General features: G+C 39.3%; 1 protein-coding gene across 3 annotated transcripts in view; it reads left to right on the plus strand.

Moving 5' to 3' along the window:
- LOC106087630 (protein alan shepard) overlaps positions 1 to 24,335 on the plus strand; it is a 241,489-nt gene that overhangs the window by 211,663 nt on the left and 5,491 nt on the right. The window contains exons 2-7 of one of the 3 annotated variants that reach the window (XM_013252747.2): positions 1,031 to 1,830; positions 8,601 to 8,659; positions 9,019 to 9,143; positions 19,932 to 20,073; positions 20,185 to 20,382; positions 20,473 to 20,561. In XM_013252747.2, the coding sequence (XP_013108201.2) occupies positions 1,031 to 1,830; positions 8,601 to 8,659; positions 9,019 to 9,143; positions 19,932 to 20,073; positions 20,185 to 20,382; positions 20,473 to 20,561 (1,413 nt within the window). Of the gene's footprint in view, positions 1 to 1,030; positions 1,831 to 8,600; positions 8,660 to 9,018; positions 9,144 to 19,931; positions 20,074 to 20,184; positions 20,562 to 24,335 lie in introns of all 3 variants that reach the window. The other 2 variants (XM_013252745.2, XM_013252746.2) reach the window with 2 other exon arrangements.

Here is a 24,335-nt window from a genome sequence, read left to right on the forward strand (position 1 = left end):
TTTGTTAACCGATTTACACGAAAATTGGCACAAAGGTTTTCCTTAAGACTCCCGGTATTGCTGTTGAATTTAATAGAAATCGGTTCAGATTCAGATATAGCTCCCATATATATATTTTCATACGATTTTGAATAATACTCAGTGATTTAGTAATTTGGCAACAGATCTTTACATAATTTGGCACTAAGGTTTCTCTTATAACTCTTCTGATGACTGATGAATTTCATAGAAATATGTTCAGTTTTAGATATAGCTCCCATATATATGCATCTTCCGATTTTCACTTTTAAGGCCTTTAAGGCAAATTTTAAATTCGACGACTTTGCCTGCATATCCAATGTTGTGTAGGTTATCAAAAGGTCGGTTTCACCCGAATTTAGTCCATCCTTACTTGTCTTTATAATCTCAACGATTCAGTTGTAGAATGTTGGTTATACCCTCATGGGTGGAAACCCAAGTCCGTGGGCAACATGTTATTAGAAAGTGACTTAACCCTCTGCTTCTCATAAATTTTGTACCGATTGGGCCCATCTACAACCTCAAGCTACCTACCGCATCTTTAAGAAGAGTTTTTACAAAATTCCAACCGGTGTTCGTTCGAAAGATAGTCCTCTATCGACTTTTAATTTAAAGAAAATCTAGACAATTACTGGCTAGGGTTCTATTCCAATATTTCAAGTTGTTACCAACGATATAAAGAAGTTAATAAACCCCCTCTAGTCCTTACATTTCTCATTAACTCTTTGATACAGATGTACTAAACAAGGATAAGCAATAAATATTTCTAAAACATTCTTATGTTACATTGCTATGCCACCTAACTCAATTACAGCTTAAAAAAGAGAAAATAGAAAAACATCGAACTCTATAGAAAATTCATTAAAAGTTTTTTGACCCTTGCCACAGTGCAAGCCATCGTATCGTAGCAAAAACAAAAAGAACCAACCAACAACAAACACGAAATAGAAACTTAATTGATTTTCATTGTTTTGCTTTTGCTCTCTTTTCTGTTTCAATTTTTTTCGTGCAGCAACAACAACTACATTCGGCTACATTTACTAATCCAACGGGCTATAGCAACAACAATAATAACAACCATAGCCATATTAACAACTTCAAACAACAGCATCAGCAATCAGCAGGAACAGCATCATCCACATCGGCAGCAGCATTGTTATCGAATCAACAAAATTTCAGTCAACAAACATCATTTACTGCAAATACAAATCAGGTCTTAAATACCAACAATCACCATCAACAACAGCAGCCGCAGCAGCCGCAGCAGCAGCATCATCATCATTCTACCATAGTTGCTGCTACAGCCTCGTCGCCGCCCTCTATAGCAACAGCAGCCACAGGAACAACAACAGCGATTGGAACTAGTGGTGGTCTGGGTCAAAATACGATTAAGTGTAAGCCTCTGGTAACAAGCGCAGCAACGGCATCACATCATCATCTCCAGCAATCGCATCAACAAGCGTATCAGCCACAACAACAACACCATCACAACAATACCACAGCAACACAAGCAGTAGCCGCAGTCATGGGTCCCACCACTTTAAATGGCACACAGCCACCTCCAGCTCAACTCCAGCAATACCAACAGCACTTACAACAGCCACAGGTAACGACTGATACCCAACAGCAGCATCTGCATCATCCCCATCAACAACAGCATCAGCAACAGCAGCAACAACAACAACAGCAGCAGCAGCATCAGCAACAGCAATATCAACAATCAGGTTCAGATCAGCTGTCAAAAACAAATGTCTATATACGCGGCTTGCCAGAGGGGACGACTGATAAGGATTTAGTTATATTATGTTCAGAGTAAGTCAACCCCCCCCCCCCCCCACCATCATTTGCCATGCACCACCACCACCATCACAATCACACTCTTCATTTTGACCCCCCCGCCCCCCCCATTGTGCACAGTCAGTCGTCCACTGTCACTGGCACTTTTCCTACCACTCGCACTACTCACACTGTGAGCAATCCCTACGCAACAAAACAATTATCAAGCCATATAAGGAAGGGTGTACTTAAAAACTGCAAAAAAAAAACAAAAAAACGAATGAGACAAAAACTGAAATAATTTGCAATCAGAGAATAGGGACATTTGTTGTGCACTTGATAGATGGAAGGATAATAGGGTTAGTCTAAGAAATGAAGAGCAAAATAAGTTCAACAATTTTCTAATGCAATGTGTCTGCTACAGGTTTAAGCAGAATTGTAATTTTTTTTCTTCAAGTTGTTTTAGGGTAGTATGACATCAAATGAACTACTGAACCACATGAATGAACTAGTTCTTTAAAGGAACCGAACAAAAGCGTAACGTTGCTTCTGTTTTAGATGTTTCAATTGAAGAAAATAAATAAAAAGGCATTAAATTCAGTGAGGCCAAATTTTAGATAACTAAAGGGTGATTTTTTTGAGGTTAGGATTTTCATGCATTAGTATTTGACAGATCACGTGGGATTTCAGACATGGTGTCAAAGAGAAAGATGCTCAGTATGCTTTGACATTTCATCATGAATAGACTTACTAACGAGCAACGCTTGCAAATCATTGAATTTTATTACCAAAATCAGTGTTCGGTTCGAAATGTGTTCAAATTTTTGACAAATTTTGTTCAGCGATGAGGCTCATTTCTGGTTGAATGGCTACGTAAATAAGCAAAATTGCCGCATTTGGAGTGAAGAGCAACCAGAAGCCGTTCAAGAACTGCCCATGCATCCCGAAAAATGCACTGTTTGGTGTGGTTTGTACGCTGGTGGAATCATTGGACCGTATTTTTTCAAAGATGCTGTTGGACGCAACGTTACGGTGAATGAATACATTTCGAACCGAACACTGATTTTGGTAATAAAATTCAATGATTTGCAAGCGTTGCTCGTTAGTAAGTCTATTCATGATGAAATGTCAAAGCATACTGAGCATCTTTCTCTTTGACACCATTTCTGAAATCCCACGTGATCTGTCAAATACTAATGCATGAAAATCCTAACCTCAAAAAAATCACCCTTTACCTTCAAATCCACTTTTTCACATTTTATGACTTCCAACCAGCAAAAAATAAAGCTTCTAGAAACCGAACAAGTATGATCGAGAGAACGGATTACATGGGAGCTATATCAGGTTATAGACTGATTGGCACAGTTGTTGGAAGTCATAGCAAAACACTACATACGAAATTGCAGGCAAATCGGACAAAAGTTGCGGCTTCCAGGGGCTCAAGAAGTCAAATCGGGAGATCGGCTTATTTACTTTACTTTAATTGGATATGACAGAATACCGTTCCAAGCGCCTCGATCTCCTGCGCTCATTCAAAAATCTCTGACACCAAGTTTCGAGGTGTCTCCCACAACTTGATCTTTCCATCGGACTTTTGGTCTTCCCGGTTTGCGTGTACCACCGTGTTTGCCTTCAAAAAACTTCTTTGCAACATGACCTAGCCAACGCCACCGTTGTATTTTCATGCGTGTAACGATACTATCGTCGTCATACAGCTCGTGGTTCATACGACGTCCATATTCTCCAATAACGCATACTGATCCATATATTTAACGAAAAATCTTTCTCTCAAATACTCCAAGTACTGCCTCGTCTGCTTTCAGAAGTACCCATGCTCGCGATTCATACGTCGCCTATATTCTCCATTAACGCTAACTGGTCCATATATTTTACGAAGAATCTTTCTCTCAAATACTCCAAGCATTGCCCCATGCTTCAGAACCATATAACAGCACGAGTAGTATCAGTGTCCTATACAGTGTAATCTTCGTCTGTCGAGAAGTGGCCTTGTTTCTAAGCTGTTTACTTAATCCAAAGTAGCATCTGTTTGCCAGTATTATTCTTCGCTTAATCTCAAAACTGGTGTCATTCATTTCGATTACGGCGGTGCCGAGGTAGATAAAGTTACGGACTGCTTCAAAGTTGTGGTTCCCAATTTTGTCCATTTTCGTTATCTGCTCGGTTGTGCAATGCTTTTTGGAAGTTGAAACCATCCATTTCGTCTTATCTCCATTAACTGCCAGACCCATTTTCACTAACTCTCTTTTGATTCTTTCAAAGGCTTCAGTTACTACTTCCGGTGACCGACCTATGATATCCATGTCGTCGGCATGGGCGAGTAGCATGTGTTCCCTTGTGATTAGTGTGCCATATCTATTCATATCTGCATCTCGTATAATCTTCTCCAACAGGATATTAAAGAGTGACCACACGATAGGCTGTCTCCTTGTCTGAAATCACGTTTGGTATTAAATGGTTCGTCGAGATTTTTTCCTATTCTTACTGAGGAACGCGTATCAGCTGCCTGTCATGCTGCAGAGTCTTCTTAATTTTGCAGGGATACCAAACTCAGACATGGCTTGAAATACCTTTGAACGTAAAGGAGTATCGAAGGCGACTTGGTAGTCAACAAAGAGGTGGTAGGTGTTGATTTGTCCTTCTCGGGTCTTTTCCAGGATTTGGCGCAGTGTGAGTATCTGGTCTTGTGTATATTTACCAGGTCTAAAACCGCATTGATAGGGCCCAATTATCTCATTGACTTTGGGTATTAATCTTTCACACAGTACGCTCGAGAGTATCTTGTATGCGATGGGGAGGAGTCTTATTCTCCTGTAGTGGGCACATTCCGTCTTGTCTCATTTCTTGTGTACGGGACATAGTATGCTGAGGTTCCAAGCATCGGGTATGCATTCTTCTAGGCAGATTGCGCAGATAAGCTGAAGCATGTCGTCTCCGGTCTTAAATGGTTCAGCGGGTAACCCGTCGGCTCCTGCTGCCTTGTTGTTCTCTAGTCGGGTCACTGCTACTTGGACCTCATTCTGACTAGGAGATAAACATTCTATACCATCATCAGGGATTAGTTCTGCGGTATCCTCTTCGCCGCCAACGTAGGACGCTAGCAGTTTGGTAAAATGTTCTCTCCATATCCTCAGCATGTTATCTGTATCAGTTGCCAGATTTCCTTCTTTGTCTGTGCAGGAGGTGCAGGTGCCTGCACCAAAGCCATCGGTTTGATGTTTAATTCTTTGGTAAAATTTCCAGACTTCATTCTGACTCCTATACATGTCAATTCGCTCACACTCACGTCTTTCCATTTCCTTTTTTTTCTGCGGAATACGTCTCCTTCATCTGGCGCTTTGCTACTGATTGCAGGGTTGCTCCATATGCCGCATTCTTGGCTTCAGTAGCATCTCGACTTCGCTTCCCAAGTACGAATTTCGCGGCATTTTCCATGGAGCGGGCAATAGTTTGCCACTGCGCCATTATATCATCGGAACAAGGAGTGATTTCAGCAAACAGTTGGGTCAGTCGAGTGGAGTATGCGGCTGCCATTTGTTGAGTTTACAGATCGGCTTCTAAGGGAGCTATATCAGGTTATAAACAGATTTGGTCCGTACTTGGCACAGTTGTTGGAAGTCGTAAAAAAACACCGCTTGAAACATTTCAGCCAAATCGGACAAAAATTGCTGCTTCCAGGGGCTCAAGAAGTCAAATCGGGATATCGGTTTATATGGGAGCTATATCAGGTCATAGACCGATTTTGACCGTACTCGGCACTGTTGTTGGAATTCATAGTAAAACACTGCATGCAAATTTTCAACCAAATTGGACAAAAATTGCGGCTTCTAGGGGCTCAAGAAGTCAAATCAGGGGCCCCGGCTTACATGGGAGCTATATCTTAATATGAATCTGACCTACATCGATATTAGGTATCTGTGCAACATTTCAAGCGGCTAGCTTTACGTGTTCGACCGCTATGGTGATTTCGACAAACGGACGGACGGATATGGCTTGTTCGACTCAGAATTGCGCGACGATCAAGAACATATATACGTTATGGGGTTCTAGATCAATATTTCTAGGTGTTACAAACGGAATGACTAGATTAGTATACCCCTAACCTATAATGGTGGGTATAAAAATGAAATTATTGGGATTTGTTTGTTTTCGAAAACGGCTGAACCGATTTTCATGAAATTTTCACAGATGATGGAGTTTGGACCCTTACTGAAAATAGGGTACTACATTCGTTGATATCCGAAGGGGGGGGCGGATTCTCCCCTATACCCCAGTTTTCAAAAACGCCAGATCTCGGAAATTTTGTATGCCACCTTATGGTACCCCAAAGACACGAAATTCGTATAAAATTTTGGGATCAAATAACCTAGGGGGACGCCCCATCCCAAAACCCATCCGGACGGACATGTTTACCGATTGAAACAATATGGGTATCAAACGAAAGGTATTTAAGAGTAGAGTACGAACTCGGTACACAAATTTCACCCTAAGTGTTCGGAGGGGTCTCCCCCGCCCCCACAAAACCCCCAACAAGACTCTTTCACCGCTTTGGGCAATATGGGTATCAAATGAAATTTTTGATATCCGAAGGTTTGGCGGGCCCTCCCCCTTACCTCAATTTTCAAATGATCACAGGTATCAAATATCTCGGAGATGGATGCACCGATTTTAACGAAATTTTGTGTGCCACCTTATGGTACCCCAAAAACACGAAATTGGTATAAAATTTTGGGATCAAATAACCTGGGGGGACGCCCCATCCCAAAACCCATCCGGACGGACATGTTTACCGATTGGAACAATATGGGTATCAAACGAAAGGTATTTAAGAGTAGAGTACGAACTTGGTATACAAATTTCGCTCAAAGCATTCAGGGGGGTCCCCCGCCCCCACAAACCCCCCAACAAGACTCTTCCACCGCTTTCGGCAATATGGGTATCAAATAAAAGGTAATTTAAAGTAAAATACAAAACTGACATAAAAAATGTATTCCTTGGTGTCTGGGGGGCCTCCCCACCCGCCAAAACCCCCCGCATGGACATGTTTACCGATAAGTACAATATGGGTATCAAACGAAAGGTAGTTAAGAGCAGAGTACGAACTTGGTACACAAGTTTCGCCCAAGGTGTTCCAGGGGGTCCCCCGCCCCCCAAAAACCTTCCAACAAGACTCTTTCACCGCTTTGGGCAATATGGGTATCAAATGAAAGATAATTAAAAGTAAAGTACGAAACTGACATAAAAATCTATCCCTTGGTGTCTGGGGGGCCTCAACAACATACGAATCTGATATGCAAATGTGGGACTTAGTGTTTGGAGCGCCGCCCTCCACCAAAACACCCCCCAAAAAGAACAAGCTTATCAACCATAGCAATATGGGTTCCAATGAAAGCTCTTTGAGATTAGAGCTCGAATCTGATATTAACACCACACAAATAGGTCGTATTTGTTGACTATTGCAATATGGGGCTTAAATAAAACGTATTTTAGAGTAGAACACGACTATGATATATATTTTCGGGGTTAAGTCACTTAGTGGCCGTCCCATCCCCCAAAACACATTTAGAGTACACCCCAAAGCCCAACTTGTCGTCTACTTTGGAACTGAAATTTTGTCTTTAGAGAAAATTTCACTGAAATTTTGTCTTTAGGGAAAATTTCACTGAAATTTTGTCTTTAGGGAAAATTTCACTGAAATTTTGTCTTTAGGGAAAATTTCACTGAAATTTTGTATTTAGAGAAAATTTCACTGAAATTTTGTCTTTAGAGAAAATTTCACTGAAATTTTTTCTTTAGAGAAAATTTCACTGAAATTTTGTCGTTAGAGAAAATTTCACTGAAATTTTGTCGTTAGAGAAAATTTTACTGAAATTTTTTCTTTAGAAATTTTGCACAGATACTTAATGTTGATGTAGGTCGACCGGGATGACAAATGGGCCATATCGGTTCAGATTTGGATGTAGCTCCCATATAAACCGATCTCTTTTTTGACTATTTGAGCCCCAGGAAGCCTCAATTTTCATCCGATTTGGCTGAAATCTTGCACATAGTGGTCTGTTATGATTCCCAATAACTGTGTCAACTACGGTCCAAATCGGCTAAGAACCTGATATATCTCCCATATAAACCGATCTCCCGATTTGACTTCCTGAGCCCATGGAAGCCGCAATTTTCATCCGATTTGGCTGAAATTTTGCACATATTGTTCTGTTATGACTGCCAACAATAGGGCTAAGTCCGGTCAAAATCAGTCAGGAACCTGATATAGCTCCCATATAAACCGATCTCCCAATTTGACTTCTTGATCCCTTGGAAGCCTCAATTTTTATCCGATTTGGCTGAAATTTTGCACACAGTGTTCTGTTATGACTTTTAACAATTGCGTCAGGTACGGGCAAAACCGGTCAAGAACCTTATATAACTCCCATAAACTGATCTCCCGATTTGTCTTCTTCAGCCCTTACAAGTCGCGATTTGTATCCAATTAGTCTGAAATTTTGCAAATAGTGTTCTGTTATGACTCTCAAGAACTGTGCCAAGTTCTGTCCAAATCGGTCTATAACCAGATATAGCTTCGGCCCGGCCCAACTTAGCACACATTTTACTTGTTTAGAAATTAACATAATTCAGACTTTGCTTCAAGCCCAATTTCTTCAAAGGCAATTTGACACCATCCTCACCAACTTTCCTTAAAGCATTTCCTTTCTTAAAAAAAGAAAAAAGAAAACCAGACGCCAAAACATAAAAACCATCTTCATTCTTCCCTCTTTCCATTTTGTCTTTTGCAGGTATGGTACTATCGTATCGGCCAAAGCTATATTTGATAAAACAACAAAAAAGTGTAAAGGTAAGTTTTTTGGGTAATTCTCTCATGGCAGTCATCTGTATACTTCTTTTTTTGTTTCTAAAATCCCCTACGGTTTGAACTTTGTTTTATCATTAACGTAATTTTTATCTTCACATAAAGATTCATAATGAAACTTTGGTTTCGCCTACATACATACCCCCCCCAAACCAGCAAAACCACAAAAAAATCATACGAAAAAAAAATTAAACAAAACTTATCTTAAAAAAATGTTTTTTTTTCATCTCTTTTTTGTGCATTGCCCCCCATCGCTTGTTTTTTGTGGATTTGTGTGGTGTCTGTGTTTTTACTCTCTGTATTTTTTCTTCTTGTTTGTTTTTTTTTTTGGTACTTATTTTCAGGTTACGGCTTTGTAGATTTCGAATCACCGGCATATGCTGAGAATGCCGTTAAATCTCTTCAAGCTAAAGGCATTAAAGCACAAATGGCAAAAGTGGGTGTTTGGGTGCTCCTTAGGCCGGCCATAGTACGTTGTTTTTTTGTATTCCCCTTTATTTCAGTTTTCGTTTATCACGTTGTCGTCTATCTATTTTACCACTACTACTCTTTGGTTTTGTTTTTATTGCATGCACAAAACAAAAACAAACAAAAAAAAAAGAGAACACCCCACTATAACGACAACAACAACAACAACAGCAACAACAACAAAATGGACTGTATAATTAATGCTAAAATGACCAGACGAGTGTAGAGCCGAACGGACCTTAGCGGACCATAAAGGACAAAATGAATGAAAAAGAAACGAAATGAAAAGAAACGATAGCCCAGAAAATGGACGTATCAAATGAATAAATGAACGACAAATTCAAATGGAATAGGGACATGCTTACACATAGAGTGTGTGTGTGTGTGTGTGTGAGAGAAAGAGAGCGTTTTTTTTTTGAAAATGACTTTCTTTTATTTTGGTGTGGTTTGGGCACTATCACTGCTATCAGATTTTTTATTTTTTTTATTTTTTTTTTGTTTTTTTTTTGTTCCTTTCCTAACTAACACAAAGACATTCATTTGCAGAACGACTTTGTTTTGTTTGTTGTTCTTGTTATGTGATAATTTTTTACAAGACAAAACAAATACCAAGCCAGATAAACAAAAACAAACAAAAATATATAAAAACAGCATAGATATAAAGCCTTGGTCAGATTTACAGAGACTAACTAATGATGAGTTTAAGAGGAGGAAAGTAAGAAATAAAGAAAGGTATTTTTCGTCCTATGGTAAACCAACACAAAAGCCAGATATCATTTGTTTATGATTTCAATACAAGAAATTTTACTTTTTTCGGTTTTTCTTTTCTAATAGATTTATTTCTAGTATGTATTTAGTGAATAGTTGTGATAACTGTTGGTATATAAGAGTATCCAATTCAGAACAAATTAAGAAAACAACCAATTATATGGGATTTGAACCCATAACTGTGACAGATGTCGTCACTAAGTTTCTATTCAACAACCTTAGGGAAGGAAATGTTTCAAGTTTCAGTGAAATTGGGCTAAGAATTTTTCGATACTCCATTATTAAAAGTCTCTATTTCAGCTCGATGTTATCATATCCGATTTAAGGGTGTTTTCGGGGGTAAGGTCAATACCTCAAATACCATTTTTTAGACTCCATATTGCCATTGGTTTAGGAGGAGTTTATGGGATGAGGTGTCCTTAAACATTTGGCCCCAAAAGGTGTACTCTTTGGGGGTCGTTTTGGGAAAGGGGCGGTACGCCAAATGCATGGTCCCACATTTGGATATCAGATTTGTATTCTACTCCCAAAAAACCTTTATTTAAGACCCATATTGCGATGGTCAGTAAATAATTGTTGTTTGTGGCGTGTTTCAGGGAGGGCGTAGACCCCCAATACTTTTCATTTGAGCCCCACACTGGCGTGGTTGGTAAATATGCCCGATTTAGGGGTGTTTTGGGGGTTGGGGTGGTCCCCCAAATACTTTGCCCTGATAATATTGGGTGGCCCAAAAAGTAATTGCGGATTTTTCATATAGTCGGCGTTGACAAATTTTTTCACAGCTTGTGACTCTGTAATTGCATTCTTTCTTCTGTCAGTTATCAGCTGTTACTTTTAGCTTGCTTTAGAAAAAAAGTGTAAAAAAAGTATATTTGATTAAAGTTCATTCTAAGTTTTATTAAAAATGCATTTACTTTCTTTTAAAAAATCCGCAATTACTTTTTGGGCAACCCAATATATCAGCATCGTGCTCTACCCTCAAATATCATTTATTTGAACCCCATGGGTGGGACGTCTCTTAGGCTGTAGGTCCCGAATGTTGATATCAGATTCGTGGTCTACTCCCAAATACCTTTCATTTGAGTCCCAAATTTCCATAGTCGACAAACATGACCGGTTTCGGGGGTTCTTTTGGCGAATGGGGCGGCCGTTCAGTAACTTGGCCCTGAAAATTTATATTAGATTCATGTTTTACTCTAAAATACTTCTTATTACAGCCCCATATTGGAATGGCCAGCAAATATGTCCTATATGGGTGATGTTATGGGGGTGGGGTGGCCCCATACACACTTTTTCCCGCATATTGATATCAGATTCGTGCTTATCTCCCAAAGACCTTTTATTTCAGCCCCATATTGCTAGTGTTGTAAATTTGACCTCCTTGGGGTTTTTTTTTTTGACGGGGCCATAATCAGTTAATAAGTCCTGTTTGGGGGTGTTTTGCGGAAGGGGTACAACACCAGAAATTTGGTCCCACATTTGGATATCAGATCCGTATTTTACTCGCAAATACCTTTCATTTGAGTCCCATGTTGCCATGGTGGGTAAATATGCCCGATTTAGGGGTGTTTTGGGGGTTGGGGTGTTCCCCTAAACATTTAGTTCGACAATTGGATATCAGATACGTTTTATACTCTTAAATACCTTTCATTTGAGTCCCATATTGCCATGATTGGTCTATATTTATATTTGGTAGGTTTTAGGATGGGACGGTCCCCCTAGGTTCCCCATTTGAAATTTGGATACCAACTTTTTATTTTTAGGGTACTATAAGAGAGCTCACTTAATTTCGCTAAAATCGCATCACCCATCAACGAGATCTGGCGGTTCTCAAAATTAGGGTAAGGGGGAGGGTCCGCCCCCCTTCAGATATCCAAAAAATGTAGTACCCTATTTTCGCTGCGGGATCGTTATGTACCAGGTGTGAAAATTTCAATTTCGGTTCAGCCGTTTTTAAGTCTATAAGGAACACACAAAGAAACAAACAAACACAAAGAAGATTGGCCAGGGACAAAGCCGGGCGACCAGACGGACGACATATAACAGTCATATAAGGCCATATCGGATGGAAGATACATATGGGAGCTATATCTAAATCTGAGCCGATTTTTATGAAATTTTGCACACCTACTGTGACGTTAGGTAAAACATCTCAAGCTGAACTTCGTAAAGATCGGACCAAAATTGTGACTACTAAAGTCTTGAAAGTCTATATCGGATGAAAGATATATATGGGAGCTATATCTAAATCTGAACCGATTTTTATGAAATTTTGCACAAGTACTGAAACGTTGAATAAAACATATCATGGCATATTTAGTAAAGATCGGATAAAAATTGTGACAATTACTGTTTTCAACGACCATATCGGATGAAAGATATATATGGGAGCTATATCTAAATCTGATTCGATTTTTTGTAATTGGTTCTATTAGGAATAGTGGTACGGTACTTTTTATCAAAAAACAGCTCAAGTAGGATGTAATCCACACTGCCTTGAACATCGGATATTGTATCAAGTGTAACGCAGTGTCCGTAGCCGACACATGACCAATGAGAAAGCTCCCTTAACCTCATGGCAGTGGTCGCTACAATTTGTCCAGCCCCAATGTCCAGAGGCACTAGATGTAGCATTAAATTCATTGCATCAGTGCATCAGATGGTTTCGTCCTCAATGCGGTAGGCCCTTCGACTTCATTCTTCCACTTGGCTCAGATCGGTTCAGATTTGGATATATCTGCCAGATAGACCGATCTCTCGATTTTAGGTTTTGGGCCCATAAAAGGCGCATTTATTGTCGGATGTCGCCGAAATTAGGGACAGTGAGTTAAGCCCCTCGAGATACTTCTGCAATATGACAAAGATCGGTCCAGATTTGAATATAGCTGCCATATAGACCGATATCTCGATTTTAAGTCTTGGCCCCATAAAAGGCGCATTTATAATCCGATTTCACTGAAATTTGACACAGTGTCTTATGTTAGGCTTTTCGACATATTTCTTCAATTTGGCCAGACATGTTTCTTCAATTTTGCCCAGATCGGTCCAGATTTGGATATAGCTGCCATATAGACCGATCTCTCAATTTAAGGTTTTGGGCCCATAAAAGGCGTATTTATTGTCCGATGTTACCGAAATTTGGGACAGTGAGTTGTTTTGGGCCCTTCGACATTTTTCTGAGACTTGGCCTAGATCGGTATAGATTTGGATATAGCTGCTATATAGACCGATTCCTCGGTTTAAGATTTTTGGGCTATAAAAGGCGCATTTATTGTCCGTTGTCGCCGAAATTTGGGACAGTGAGCTAAGTTAGGCCTTTCTACATATTTCTTCAATTTTGCTCAGATCGGTCCAGATTTGGATATAGCTCTCATATAGACCGATCTCTCGATTTGAGGTTTAGGCCCCATAAAAGGCGAATTTATTATCCGATTTTGCTGAAATTTGGGACAGTGAGTTAGGTTAAGCCCCTCGACATACTTCTGCAATAAGACACAGATCGGTCCAGATTTGGATACAGCTGCCATATTAACCGATCTCTCGATTTAAGGTTTTAGGCCCATAAAAGGTTAATTTATTGTCCGATGTCGCTGAAATTTGGGACAACGAGTTATGTTAGGCCCTTCGACATACTTCTGCAATATGACAAAGATCGGTCCAGATTTGAATATAGCTGCCATATAGACCGATCTCTTAATTTAAAGTTTTGGGGCCATAAAAGGCGCATTTATAGTCCAATATCGCCGAAATTTGGGACAGTGAGTTGTTTTGGGCCCTTCGACATTATTCTTCAATTTGGCTCAGATCGGTCCAGATTTGGATATAGCTGCCAATTAGACCGATCTCTTAATTTGAAGTTTTGGGGCCATAAAAGGCGCATTTATAGTCCAATGTCGCCGAAATTAGGGACAGTGAGTTAAGTTAAGCCCCTCGACATATTTCTTCAATTTGGCTCAGATCGGTCCAGATTTGAATATAGCTGCCATATAGACCGATCTCTTAATTTAAAGTTTTGGGGCCATAAAAGGCGCATTTATAGTCCAATGTCGCCGGAATTTGGGACAGTGAATTGTTTTGGGTCCTTCGACATCCCTCCTCAATTTGGCTCAGATCGGTCCAGATTTGGATATAGCTGCCAAATAGACTGATCTCTCGATTTTAGGTTTTGTGCCCGGCACCACCCGACTTTTGCCTTTCTTTACTAGTTTTGGATACTCTTGTTGCCATATACCACAATTTCTCCTAGTAAGTTAGCAAACAACATATGTATCGATTTATTTTGAATTTCTCCGACTTGTATAATTGGTTTAGCTGAGAAAATAAAATAATTTTTATGCGATTAATAGTATAGTTCTATGATTTCTTTTTCAATTACAATATATGGTTGCCCAAAAAGTAATTGCGGATTTTTCATATAGTCGGTGTTGACAAATTTGTTCACAGCTTGTGACTCTGTAATTGCATTCTTTCTTTTGTCAGTTATCAGCTGTTACTTTTAGCTTGCTTTAGAAAAAAAGTGTAAGAGTCATTCTAAGTTTTATTAAAAATACATTTACTTTCTTCTAAAAAATCCGCAATTACTTTTTGGGCAACCCAATATTTAATTTTTTGTAGTATCTCTTTGACGTAGAATATTTTTCCGATTAATTAAGATAGAGTTATAATATATAGAAAAATAAAACAGAAAACTATTTTGTAAATTTTTACAGATTGTATTTGAAATTATTTATAGAGTGATCAAAACCGTTTTATGCATTCTCTGTTCACTAAGACTAGAATTTAATTTAAAACATGGATTTTTTTAATGTAAAAAAATAAAAAAAAAATAATTTGACATAAAGGCTGTTATAAGAGAAGACATAAACCTGATCACCTAGATTTTATTTATATATCCAAATATATTTTTGTATAAACATATATAGTATAACAATAGATATTTGAAAGTTTTCATTATAGTCATAGCATCATACCCAAAGAAATTGTAGGCAATTTCAATACACAAAACCCCAATATTAGATACACACCTTGAAGACAAGCTCTTTAGAGATCTATTCAAAATTCCAATATTGATCATTCGTTCCAAATGGGGTATGATGTCTCCTTAGAATCGATATAAATGAGTTTTAAAATATATTTACCTAGATCAAATAAAGTTAAATACCTTCAGTTTTCGTTTTATACCTAGACGCAGAGATATTTTTAAAACAAAAAACCCAAATAAAGTAATTTTGAGTAGACATGGACCGGCCTTAGTTAAACAATTTTATAAAGAAAATACTTAATTGAGTAGTTACTGTAGAAACCTGTTTACAAAACATACCAAAACTATCTACTTACACCTACATACAACAAACACACCAACCTATTAATACTAGTACTAATACACAAATAATAATGATAACAATGTGTGTGTGAATTTAGAATGCATATGGAAGGGATTCAACTCATTAGATACTCATACTTTGGATATTAATCGAGTAGAATCCTATTTCATTGAATATAAAGAGTCTTATATCAAGTGATTAGATGGTATAAAGTTGACTCACTGAGTTGAATGGTATGTTCCATGTATTTCACAACTAACTTTCCCACATTTCAGCAAAATCGGATAATAAATATGGGTTTTTGGGGCCTAAGACCCTTAAATCGGCGGATCGGTCTATATGGCAGCTGTATCCAAATCTGAACCGATCTGAGCCAAATTGAAAAAGAACGTCGAAGGACCTAACACAACTCACTGTCCCAAAATTTCAGCAAAATCGGATAATAAATGTGGCTTTTATGGGCCTAAGACCCTAAATCGGCGGATCGGTCTATATGGCAGCTGTATCCAAATCTGAACCGATCTGAGCCAAATTGAAAAAGAACGTCTAAGCACCTAACACTACTCACTGTCCCAAAATTTCAGCAAAATCGGATAATAAATGTGGCTTTTATGGGCCTAAGACCCTAAATGGGCGGATCGGTGTATATGGCTAATATATCCAAATCTGGACCGATCTGAGCCAAATTGAAGAAAAATGTCAAGGGGCTTAACTTAACTCACTGTCCCAAATTTCAGCAAAATCGGACAATATATGCGCCTTTTATGGGCGCAAATCCATAAATCAAGAGACCGATCTACATGGCAGCTATATCCAAAACTGGACCGATCTGAGCCAAATTGAAGAAGAATGTCAAGGGGCTTAACTTAACTCACTGTCCCAAATTTCAGCAAAATCTGATAATAAATATGGGTTTTAAGGGCCTAAGACCCTAAATGGGCGGATCGGTGTATATGGCTAATATATCCAAATCTGAACCGATCTGAGTCAAATTGAAGAAGAATGTCGAAGGACCTAACACAACTCACTGTCCCAAATTTCAGCAAAATCGGACAATATATGCGCCTTTTATGGGCGCAAATCCATAAATCAAGAGACCGATCTACGTGGCAGCTATATCCAAATCTGGACCGATCTGAGTCAAATTGAAGAAGAATGTCGAAGGACCTAACACAACTCACTGTCTCAAATTTCGGCAAAATCGAACAATAAATGCGACTTTTATGGACCCAAAGCCTAAAATCGAGAGGTCGGTCTATATGGCAGCTATATGCAAATCTTGATCGATCTAGGCCAAATTGCAGAAATATGCCGAAGAGCCTAACACAACGCACCTTAAATCGAGACATCAGTCTATATGGCAGCTATATCCAAATCTGGAACGATCTGGGCCAAATTGAAGAAAGATGTCGAAGGGCCTAACACAACTCACTGTCCCAAATTTTGGCAAAATCGGACTATAAATGTAGCTTTTATGGGCCTATGACCCTAAATCGGCGGATCAGTCTATATAGCAGCTATATCCAAATCTTCAGGAATCTGAGCCAAATTGAAGAAGAGTATGGCAGGGCTTTACAGTACTCACTGTCCCAAATTTTGGCAAAATCGGATTATAAATGTGGCTTTTATGGGCCTAAGACCCTAAATCGAGAGATCGTTCTATATGACAGCTATATCCAAATTTGGACCGATCTGGGCCAAACTGAAGAAGGATCTCGAAGGGCCTAACACAACTCACTGTCCCAAATTTCAGCAAAATCGGATAATAAATATGTCTTTTATGGGCCTATGACCCTAAATCGTCGGATCGGTGTATATGGCAGCTATATCCAAATTTGGAACAGATCTGAGCCAAATCGAAAAAGAATGTCAAGGGGCTTAACTTAACTTACTGTCCCAAATTTCAGCAAAATCGGACAATAAATGCGCCTTTTATGGGCCTAAGACCCGTATTCGGCGGATCGGTCTATATGGCAGCTGTATCTAAATCTGGACCGATCTGAACCAAAGTGAAGAAGAATGTCGAAGGACCTAACACAACTCACTGTCCTAAATTTCAGCAAAATCGGACAATAAATGTACCATTTATGGGCCTAAGACCCTAAATCGGCGGATCGGTCTATATGGCAGCTATATCCAAATCTGAACCGATCTGAACCAAAGTGAAGAAGAATGTCGAAGGGCCTAAGACAACTTACTGCCCTAAATTTCAGAGAAATCGGATAATAAATGTAGCTTTTATGGGCCTAAGACCCTAAATCGGGAGATCGGCCTATATGGCAGCTATATCCAAATCTTAAGCGATCTGAGCCAAATTAAAGAAGGGGTCAAATGTCGAAGGGCTTTACACAACTCTCTGTCCCAAAATTTCAGCAAAATCGGATAATAAATGTGGCTTTTATGGGCCTAAGACCCTAAATCGTCGATAGGTCTATATGGCAGCTATATCCAAATCTGGACCGATCTGAGCCAAATTGAAGAATATTGTCGAAGGTCCTAACACAACTCACTGTCCCAAATTTCAGCAAAATCGGACAATAAATGCGCCTTTTTTGGGCCTAAGACCATGTGGCTTTTATGGGCATAAAACCTTAAATCGGCGCATCGTTCTATATGGGGGCTATATCAAGACATAGTCCGCTATAGCCCATCTTCGAACTTAATCTACTTATGGACCAAAAACGAATCTGAGCAAAGTTTCAGCTCAATATCTCTATCTTAAAAGACTGTAGCTCGATTTCAACAGACACCTCCTATATACCCTCCTATATACCCTCCACCATGGATCGCATTTGCCGAGTGCTTTGCGCGGTATCTCTTTCTAGGCAAACAAAGAATAATGGATAAGAATTTGTATGCTATTAGAGCTATATCAAGTTATAGTCCAATTCGATCCAGAATTGCGTCCTCTAGTGGATCTAGTCAAGTCAAGTTCCAAGATCGGTTTAAATGGCAGCTATATCAGGTTATGGACCGATTTAAACCATACTTGGCACAGTTGTTGGAAGTGATACCAAAACACCATGTGCAAAATTTCAGTCAAATCGGCCGAGAATTGCGCCCTCTAGAGGCTCAAGAGGTCAAGACCCTTAATTGGTTTATATGGCAGCTATTACAAAACATGGTCCGATTTGGCCCATCTACAATCTCTACCGACCTACTCTAATATAAAGTATTTCTGCAAAATTTCAAGCGCCTAGCTTTACTCCAAGTGCAAGATATCAGTCAAATAGGACGAGAATTGCGCCCTCTAGAGGCTCAAGAAGTCAAGACCCAAGATCGGTTTATATGGCAGCTATATCAGGTTATTATCCGATTTAAACCATATTTGGTACTGTTGTTGGAAGTCCTAACAAACAACTTCATGCTAAATTTCAGCTAAAACGGATGCAAATTGTGCCCTCTATCGGCTCCAGAAGTCAAAATCCAAGTTCGGTATATATGGCAGCTATATCAGGTTATGGACCGATTTAAACCATACTTGGCACAGTTGTTGGAAGTGATACCAAAACACCATGTGCAAAATTTCAGTCAAATCGGCCGAGAATTGCGCTCTCTAGAGGCTCAAGAGGTCAAGACCCTAAATCGATTTATATGGCAGCTATTACAAAACATGGTCCGATTTGGCCCATTTACAATCTCTATCGACCTACACTAATAAAAAGTATTTGTGCAAAATTTCAAGCGCCTAGCTTTACTCCACGTGCAAAATTTCAGTCAAATAGGACGAGAATTGCGCCCTCTAGAGGCTCAAGAAGTCAAGACCCAAGATCGGTTTATATGGCAGCTATATCAGGTTATTATCCGATTTAAACCATATTTGGTACTGTTGTTGGAAGTCCTAACAAACAACTTCATGCTAAATTTCATCTAAATCGGATGAAAATTGCGCCCTCTAGAGGCTCAAGAAGTCAAGGACCAAGATCGGTTAAAATAGCAGCTATATCAGGTTATGAACCGATTTAAGCCATACTTAGCACAGTTGTTGGAAGTGATACCAAAACACCATGTGCAAAATTTCAGTCAAATCAGATGAGAATTGCGCCCTCTATCGGCTCAAGAAGTCAAGACCCAAGATCGGTTTATATGGCAGCTATATTAAAGCATGAACCAATTTGGCCCATTTACAATCTCAAGCGACCTACACTAATAGAAAGTATTTGTGCAAAATTTCAAGAGCCTAGCTTTATTCCTTCGATAGTTTGCCTGCTTTCGACAGACAGACGGACGGACGTCTGTCTGGCTAGATCGACTTAAAATGTCATAAGGATCAAGAATATATAGACTTTATGGGGTCTTAGACGCATATTTCGAGGTGTTACAAACGGAATGACGAAATTAATATACCCCTCTCCTATGGTGGAGGGTAAAAAAATCATTCAAAAAACATATCACATTATATTCATGGTGGAGGGCAAATAAAATTCAGAACTTTCGAACTTGATGTGGTAGTGCTAAGAAATTCAACTCAGAAGAGCCAACTTATACGTCATGTATATTCTTTTTATACACACACACATTGTTACTGTAGCCATATATAAAATTTTGTAATCATTTTTTCCCATTAATCACCCAACAACATCACCATCATCATCATAGTAAAATTTTGTATGAATTTTAACTAATCTTTGTGAAAATTTTTAAAAATGTAAACAAAAACGAAAACTCCCTTTCCCATGGTCAAAACCCCAAAACAGCAACAAGAGCAGGATCCAACAAATTTGTATATAACAAATTTGCCGCCATATTTCAAAGAGACTGATTTAGAGAAAATGTTATCGAAATACGGACACGTGGTATCGACAAAGATTCTATGTGATGCACAATTGAATTCCCGAGGTAATTGTTGTGGAAAAGTTTCAAATTGAAAACCCTGTTCACAACCAACTTTCATTATATCCTATGGACATTCTTTTCTTTTTCTCTTTTCTTTTACTCCTCCTGTATTAGGCGTTGGCTTTGCACGCATGGAAAATCGTGAAAAATGCGAACAGATTATACACGCTTTGAATGGTACTACAATACCGGGTGCTAACGATCCATTGGTGGTTAAGTTCGCTGATAGCGGCTCGTCGGCTAAAAAGAATCTACTGAAAGCTCGAGACCCAAATAATCGCTCACGTTTGGATATATCAGCCGGAACAGCAGGTATGGAAAGTATACCTGTAACCCCTGATCCAGGGGCTCAGCAAAATGGTACTACAGCTGGCTATACTCGTTTTGGTACACCCCAAATAGGTAGTTATCCCTTGGCTAGTTCTCCATGGATACCCGGCTATATGATGGCTACAACAGCTGCCCAGCCAGCTGCGACATTCGAAAATCAGGTAAGTGCTGCTTAATGACGCCTATAAATTAACGAATAACTTAGAATCACCCATGTTAGTATATAAGGAGGTCTTTTTGTGTAAAACTCCAACAAAATATCTTAATTAAGTAAAACATTTTTTCTGATGGTCTCGCCGGGATTCGAACCCAGGCGTTTAGCGTCATAGGTGGACCTGCTAACATCTGCGCCATGGTGGCCTCCATCATATAATACTACACAGACAAAAAATTGCTAACAAAAATTTCAATTAAATATTTAATAGAAAATAATGTCCTTGTCAATTAAAAAATTAATTGGTTCCATCATTCTTAAATTGAATGATATTTGATATAAATAACAGTCATGATTGAAAATTTTGCCACTTCAATTAAAAAATTAATTGATTCAATGAATTTTTAATTGAATCTGAAAATTCAGTCACAATTAAAAAATTAATTGATTTAACCATTTTTTAATCGAATCTTGAAAAAAATTGCAAATATGGTGCTTAAGTATATTCAATTAAAGGCTATTTTTTCTACTACAATATAAAGGCAAGGAGTTTTCAAAGACCCATACGTCCCACATTTGGAGAAATCTATAGCAATGCCTTGGCAGCCGGTTATACGTGCCAGATTAACCCAATGGCGTCCTTCATCGGCCAAGGGCTGCCGCTTAAGTGTTCAACACACAGCTACGACAACAACAATAAATCTATAGGGCAACCCTACCCGACTCCTGACATTTTTTTGGAGAACCGCCCGGGAGAGATTTTTTACGAATGCCTACGGACCTTAGCCTTTTATGGGGCCAAGACTTTAAATCGAGATATCGATCGACATGGCAGCTATATCCAAATCTAGACCGATTTGGGCCAAATTGAAGAAGGACGTCGCAGAGCTTAACACAACTCACTGTCCCAAATTTCGGAAAAATCGGACAATAAATTCGCCTTTTTTGGGCCCAAAACCTTAAAGCGAGAGATCGGTCTATATGGCAGCTATATCCAAATCTGGGCCGATCTGTGCCTTATTGCAGAAGTATGTCAAGGGGCTTAACTTAACTCACTGTCCTAAATTTTGGCGACATCGGATAATAAATGTGGCTTTTATGGGCCTAGGACTCTAAATCGGGGGATCGGTCTATATGGCAGCTATATCCAAATCTGTACCGATCTGGGCCAAATTGAAGAAAGATGTCGATGGGCCTAACACAACTTACAGTCCCAAATTTTAGCAAAATCGGATAAAAAATTTGGCTTTTATGGACCTAAGACCCTAAATCGGAGGATCGGTCTATATGGCAGCTATATCTAAATCTAGACCGATCTAGGTCAAATTGACAAAAGATGTCGAAGGGCCTAACACAACTCACTGCCTCATATTTCAGCAAAATCGGATAATAAATGTGGCTGTTATGGGCCCAAAACCTTAAATCGAGAGAACGGTCTATATGGCAGCTATATCCAAATCTGAACCGATCAGGGCCAAGTTGAAGAAATATGTCGATGGGCATAACACAACTCACTGTCTCAAATTTCAGCAAAAGCGGATAATAAATATGGCTTTTATGGGTCTAAGACCCTAAATCGGAGGATCGGTCTATATGGCGGCTATATTCAAATCTGGACCGATCTGGACCAAATTGACGAAGTATGTCAAGGGGCTTAGCTTTACTCACTGTCCTAAATTTTGGCGATATCGGATAATAAATGTGGCTTTTATGGGCCTAGGACTCTAAATCGGGGGATCGGTCTATATGGCAGCTATATCCAAATCTGGGCCGATCTATGCCATATTGCAGAAATTTGTCAAAGAGTTTAACTTAACTAACTGTCCCAAATTTCAGCAAAATCGGATAATGAATGTGGCTTTTATGGGCCCAAAACCTTAAATCGAGAGATCGGTCTATATGGCAGCTATATCCAAATCTAGACCGATCTAGGCCAAATTAACAAAGAATGTCGAAGGGCCTAACACAACTCACTGTCCCAAATTTTAGCAAAATTGGATAATAAATGTGGCTTTTATGGGTCTAAGGCCCTAAATCGTCGGATCGGTCTATATGGCAGCTATATCCAAATCTGAGCCGATCAGGAACAAATTGAAGAAAGATGTCGATGGGCCTAAGACAACTCACTGTCTCACATTTCGGCAAAATCGGATAATAAATGTGGCTTTTATGGGCCTAGGACTCTAAATCGGGGGATCGGTCTATATGGCAGCTATATCCAAATCTAGACCGATCTAGGCCAAATTGACGAAAGATGTCGAAGGGCCTAAGACAACTCACTGTCTCGAATTTCAGCAAAATCGGATAATAAAAGTGGCTTTTATGGGCCTAAGACCCTAAATCGGAGGATCGGTCTATATGGCAGCTATATCCAAATCTGTATCGATCTGGGCCAAATTGAAGAAGGATGTCGAAGGGCCTAACACAACTCTCTGTCTCAAATTTCAGCAAAATCGGATAATAAATGTGGCTTTTATGGGCCTAAGACCCTAAATCGCAGGATCGGTCTATATGGCGGCTATATCAAGATATAGTCCGATATAGCCCGCCTTCGAACTTAACCTGCCTATGGACAAAAAAAGAATCTGTGCAAAGTTTCAGCTCAATATCTCCATTTTTAAAGACTGTGGCGTGATTTCAACAGACAGACGGACGGACAGACGGAGGGACTAGATCGATCGCTGATCAAGAATATATATACTTTAGAGGGTCGGAAATGGATATTTTTCGATGTGTTGCAAACGGAATGACAAAATGAATATACCCCCATCCATCGGTGGTGGGTATGAAAACTAATTGGAATTTTCAAAAAATTTCAATCACTTTTTTATGTGGACCAAGAGGCTCAAGAAGTCAAACTGGAAGATCGGTTTATATGGCAGCTAAATCAGGTTATATACCGATTTAGATTCCATATTGGGAATAGTTGGTGGAGGTCATACCAAAACGACATATGCAAAATTTCAACCATATTGGATAAGAATTCCGCCCTCTAGAACCTCAAGAAGTCTAATCCTGAGATCGGTTTATATGGCGGCTATATCAGGTTATGGACTGATTTAGACTATACTCAGCACAGTTGTTTGGAGTCATACCAGAACACTTCTTGCAAAATTTCAGCCAAATCGGAAAAGAATTGCGTCCTCTAGAAGCTCAAGAAGTCAAGACCCAAAATCGGTTTATATGGCAGCTATGTCAAAACATGGACCAATTTGGCCCATTTCCAATCCCAACCAAAGTATTTGTGAAATTTCAAGCTCCTAGCTTTACTCCTTCGAAAGTTAGCGTGATTGCGACAGACGAACGGACGAACAGACGGACGGACATGGCTAGATCGACTTAAAATGTCATGAGGATCAAGAATACATAGACTTAATGAGGTCTTAGACGCATATTTCGAGGTGTTACAAACGAAATGACGAATTTTGTAGGAGTTGGAGTTTCTAGGCGTCATCTCTACCGTAAAAAAGTTAATTAAAAACTTACCTACTAAAAAATGCATTACGGCAGGCTTGGGATCTGTGGATCTAAAGGAATGGGTCAGCAGAGGAACCCCTCAAGGAGGTGTACCATTTCCTCTACTTTGGAATATAGCCATTAACAATGTATTATTGTCTCTGGAAGAAAAGGGTGTAAAAGTGGTCGCGTATGCTGATAACATGGCAATTGTGGTTAGGGGAAAGTTTCCAAGTCCTCTTAGAGCTATACTTCAGGAAGCTCCACCTGCAACAGCAAAGTGGGTTACCGAAAGTGGTCTAGGTATAAATCCTTGCAAGACAGT

This window comes from Stomoxys calcitrans, chromosome 1 (genome assembly GCF_963082655.1).
Source record: "Stomoxys calcitrans chromosome 1, idStoCalc2.1, whole genome shotgun sequence".
In the NCBI taxonomy this organism is placed as follows: domain Eukaryota; kingdom Metazoa; phylum Arthropoda; class Insecta; order Diptera; family Muscidae; genus Stomoxys; species Stomoxys calcitrans.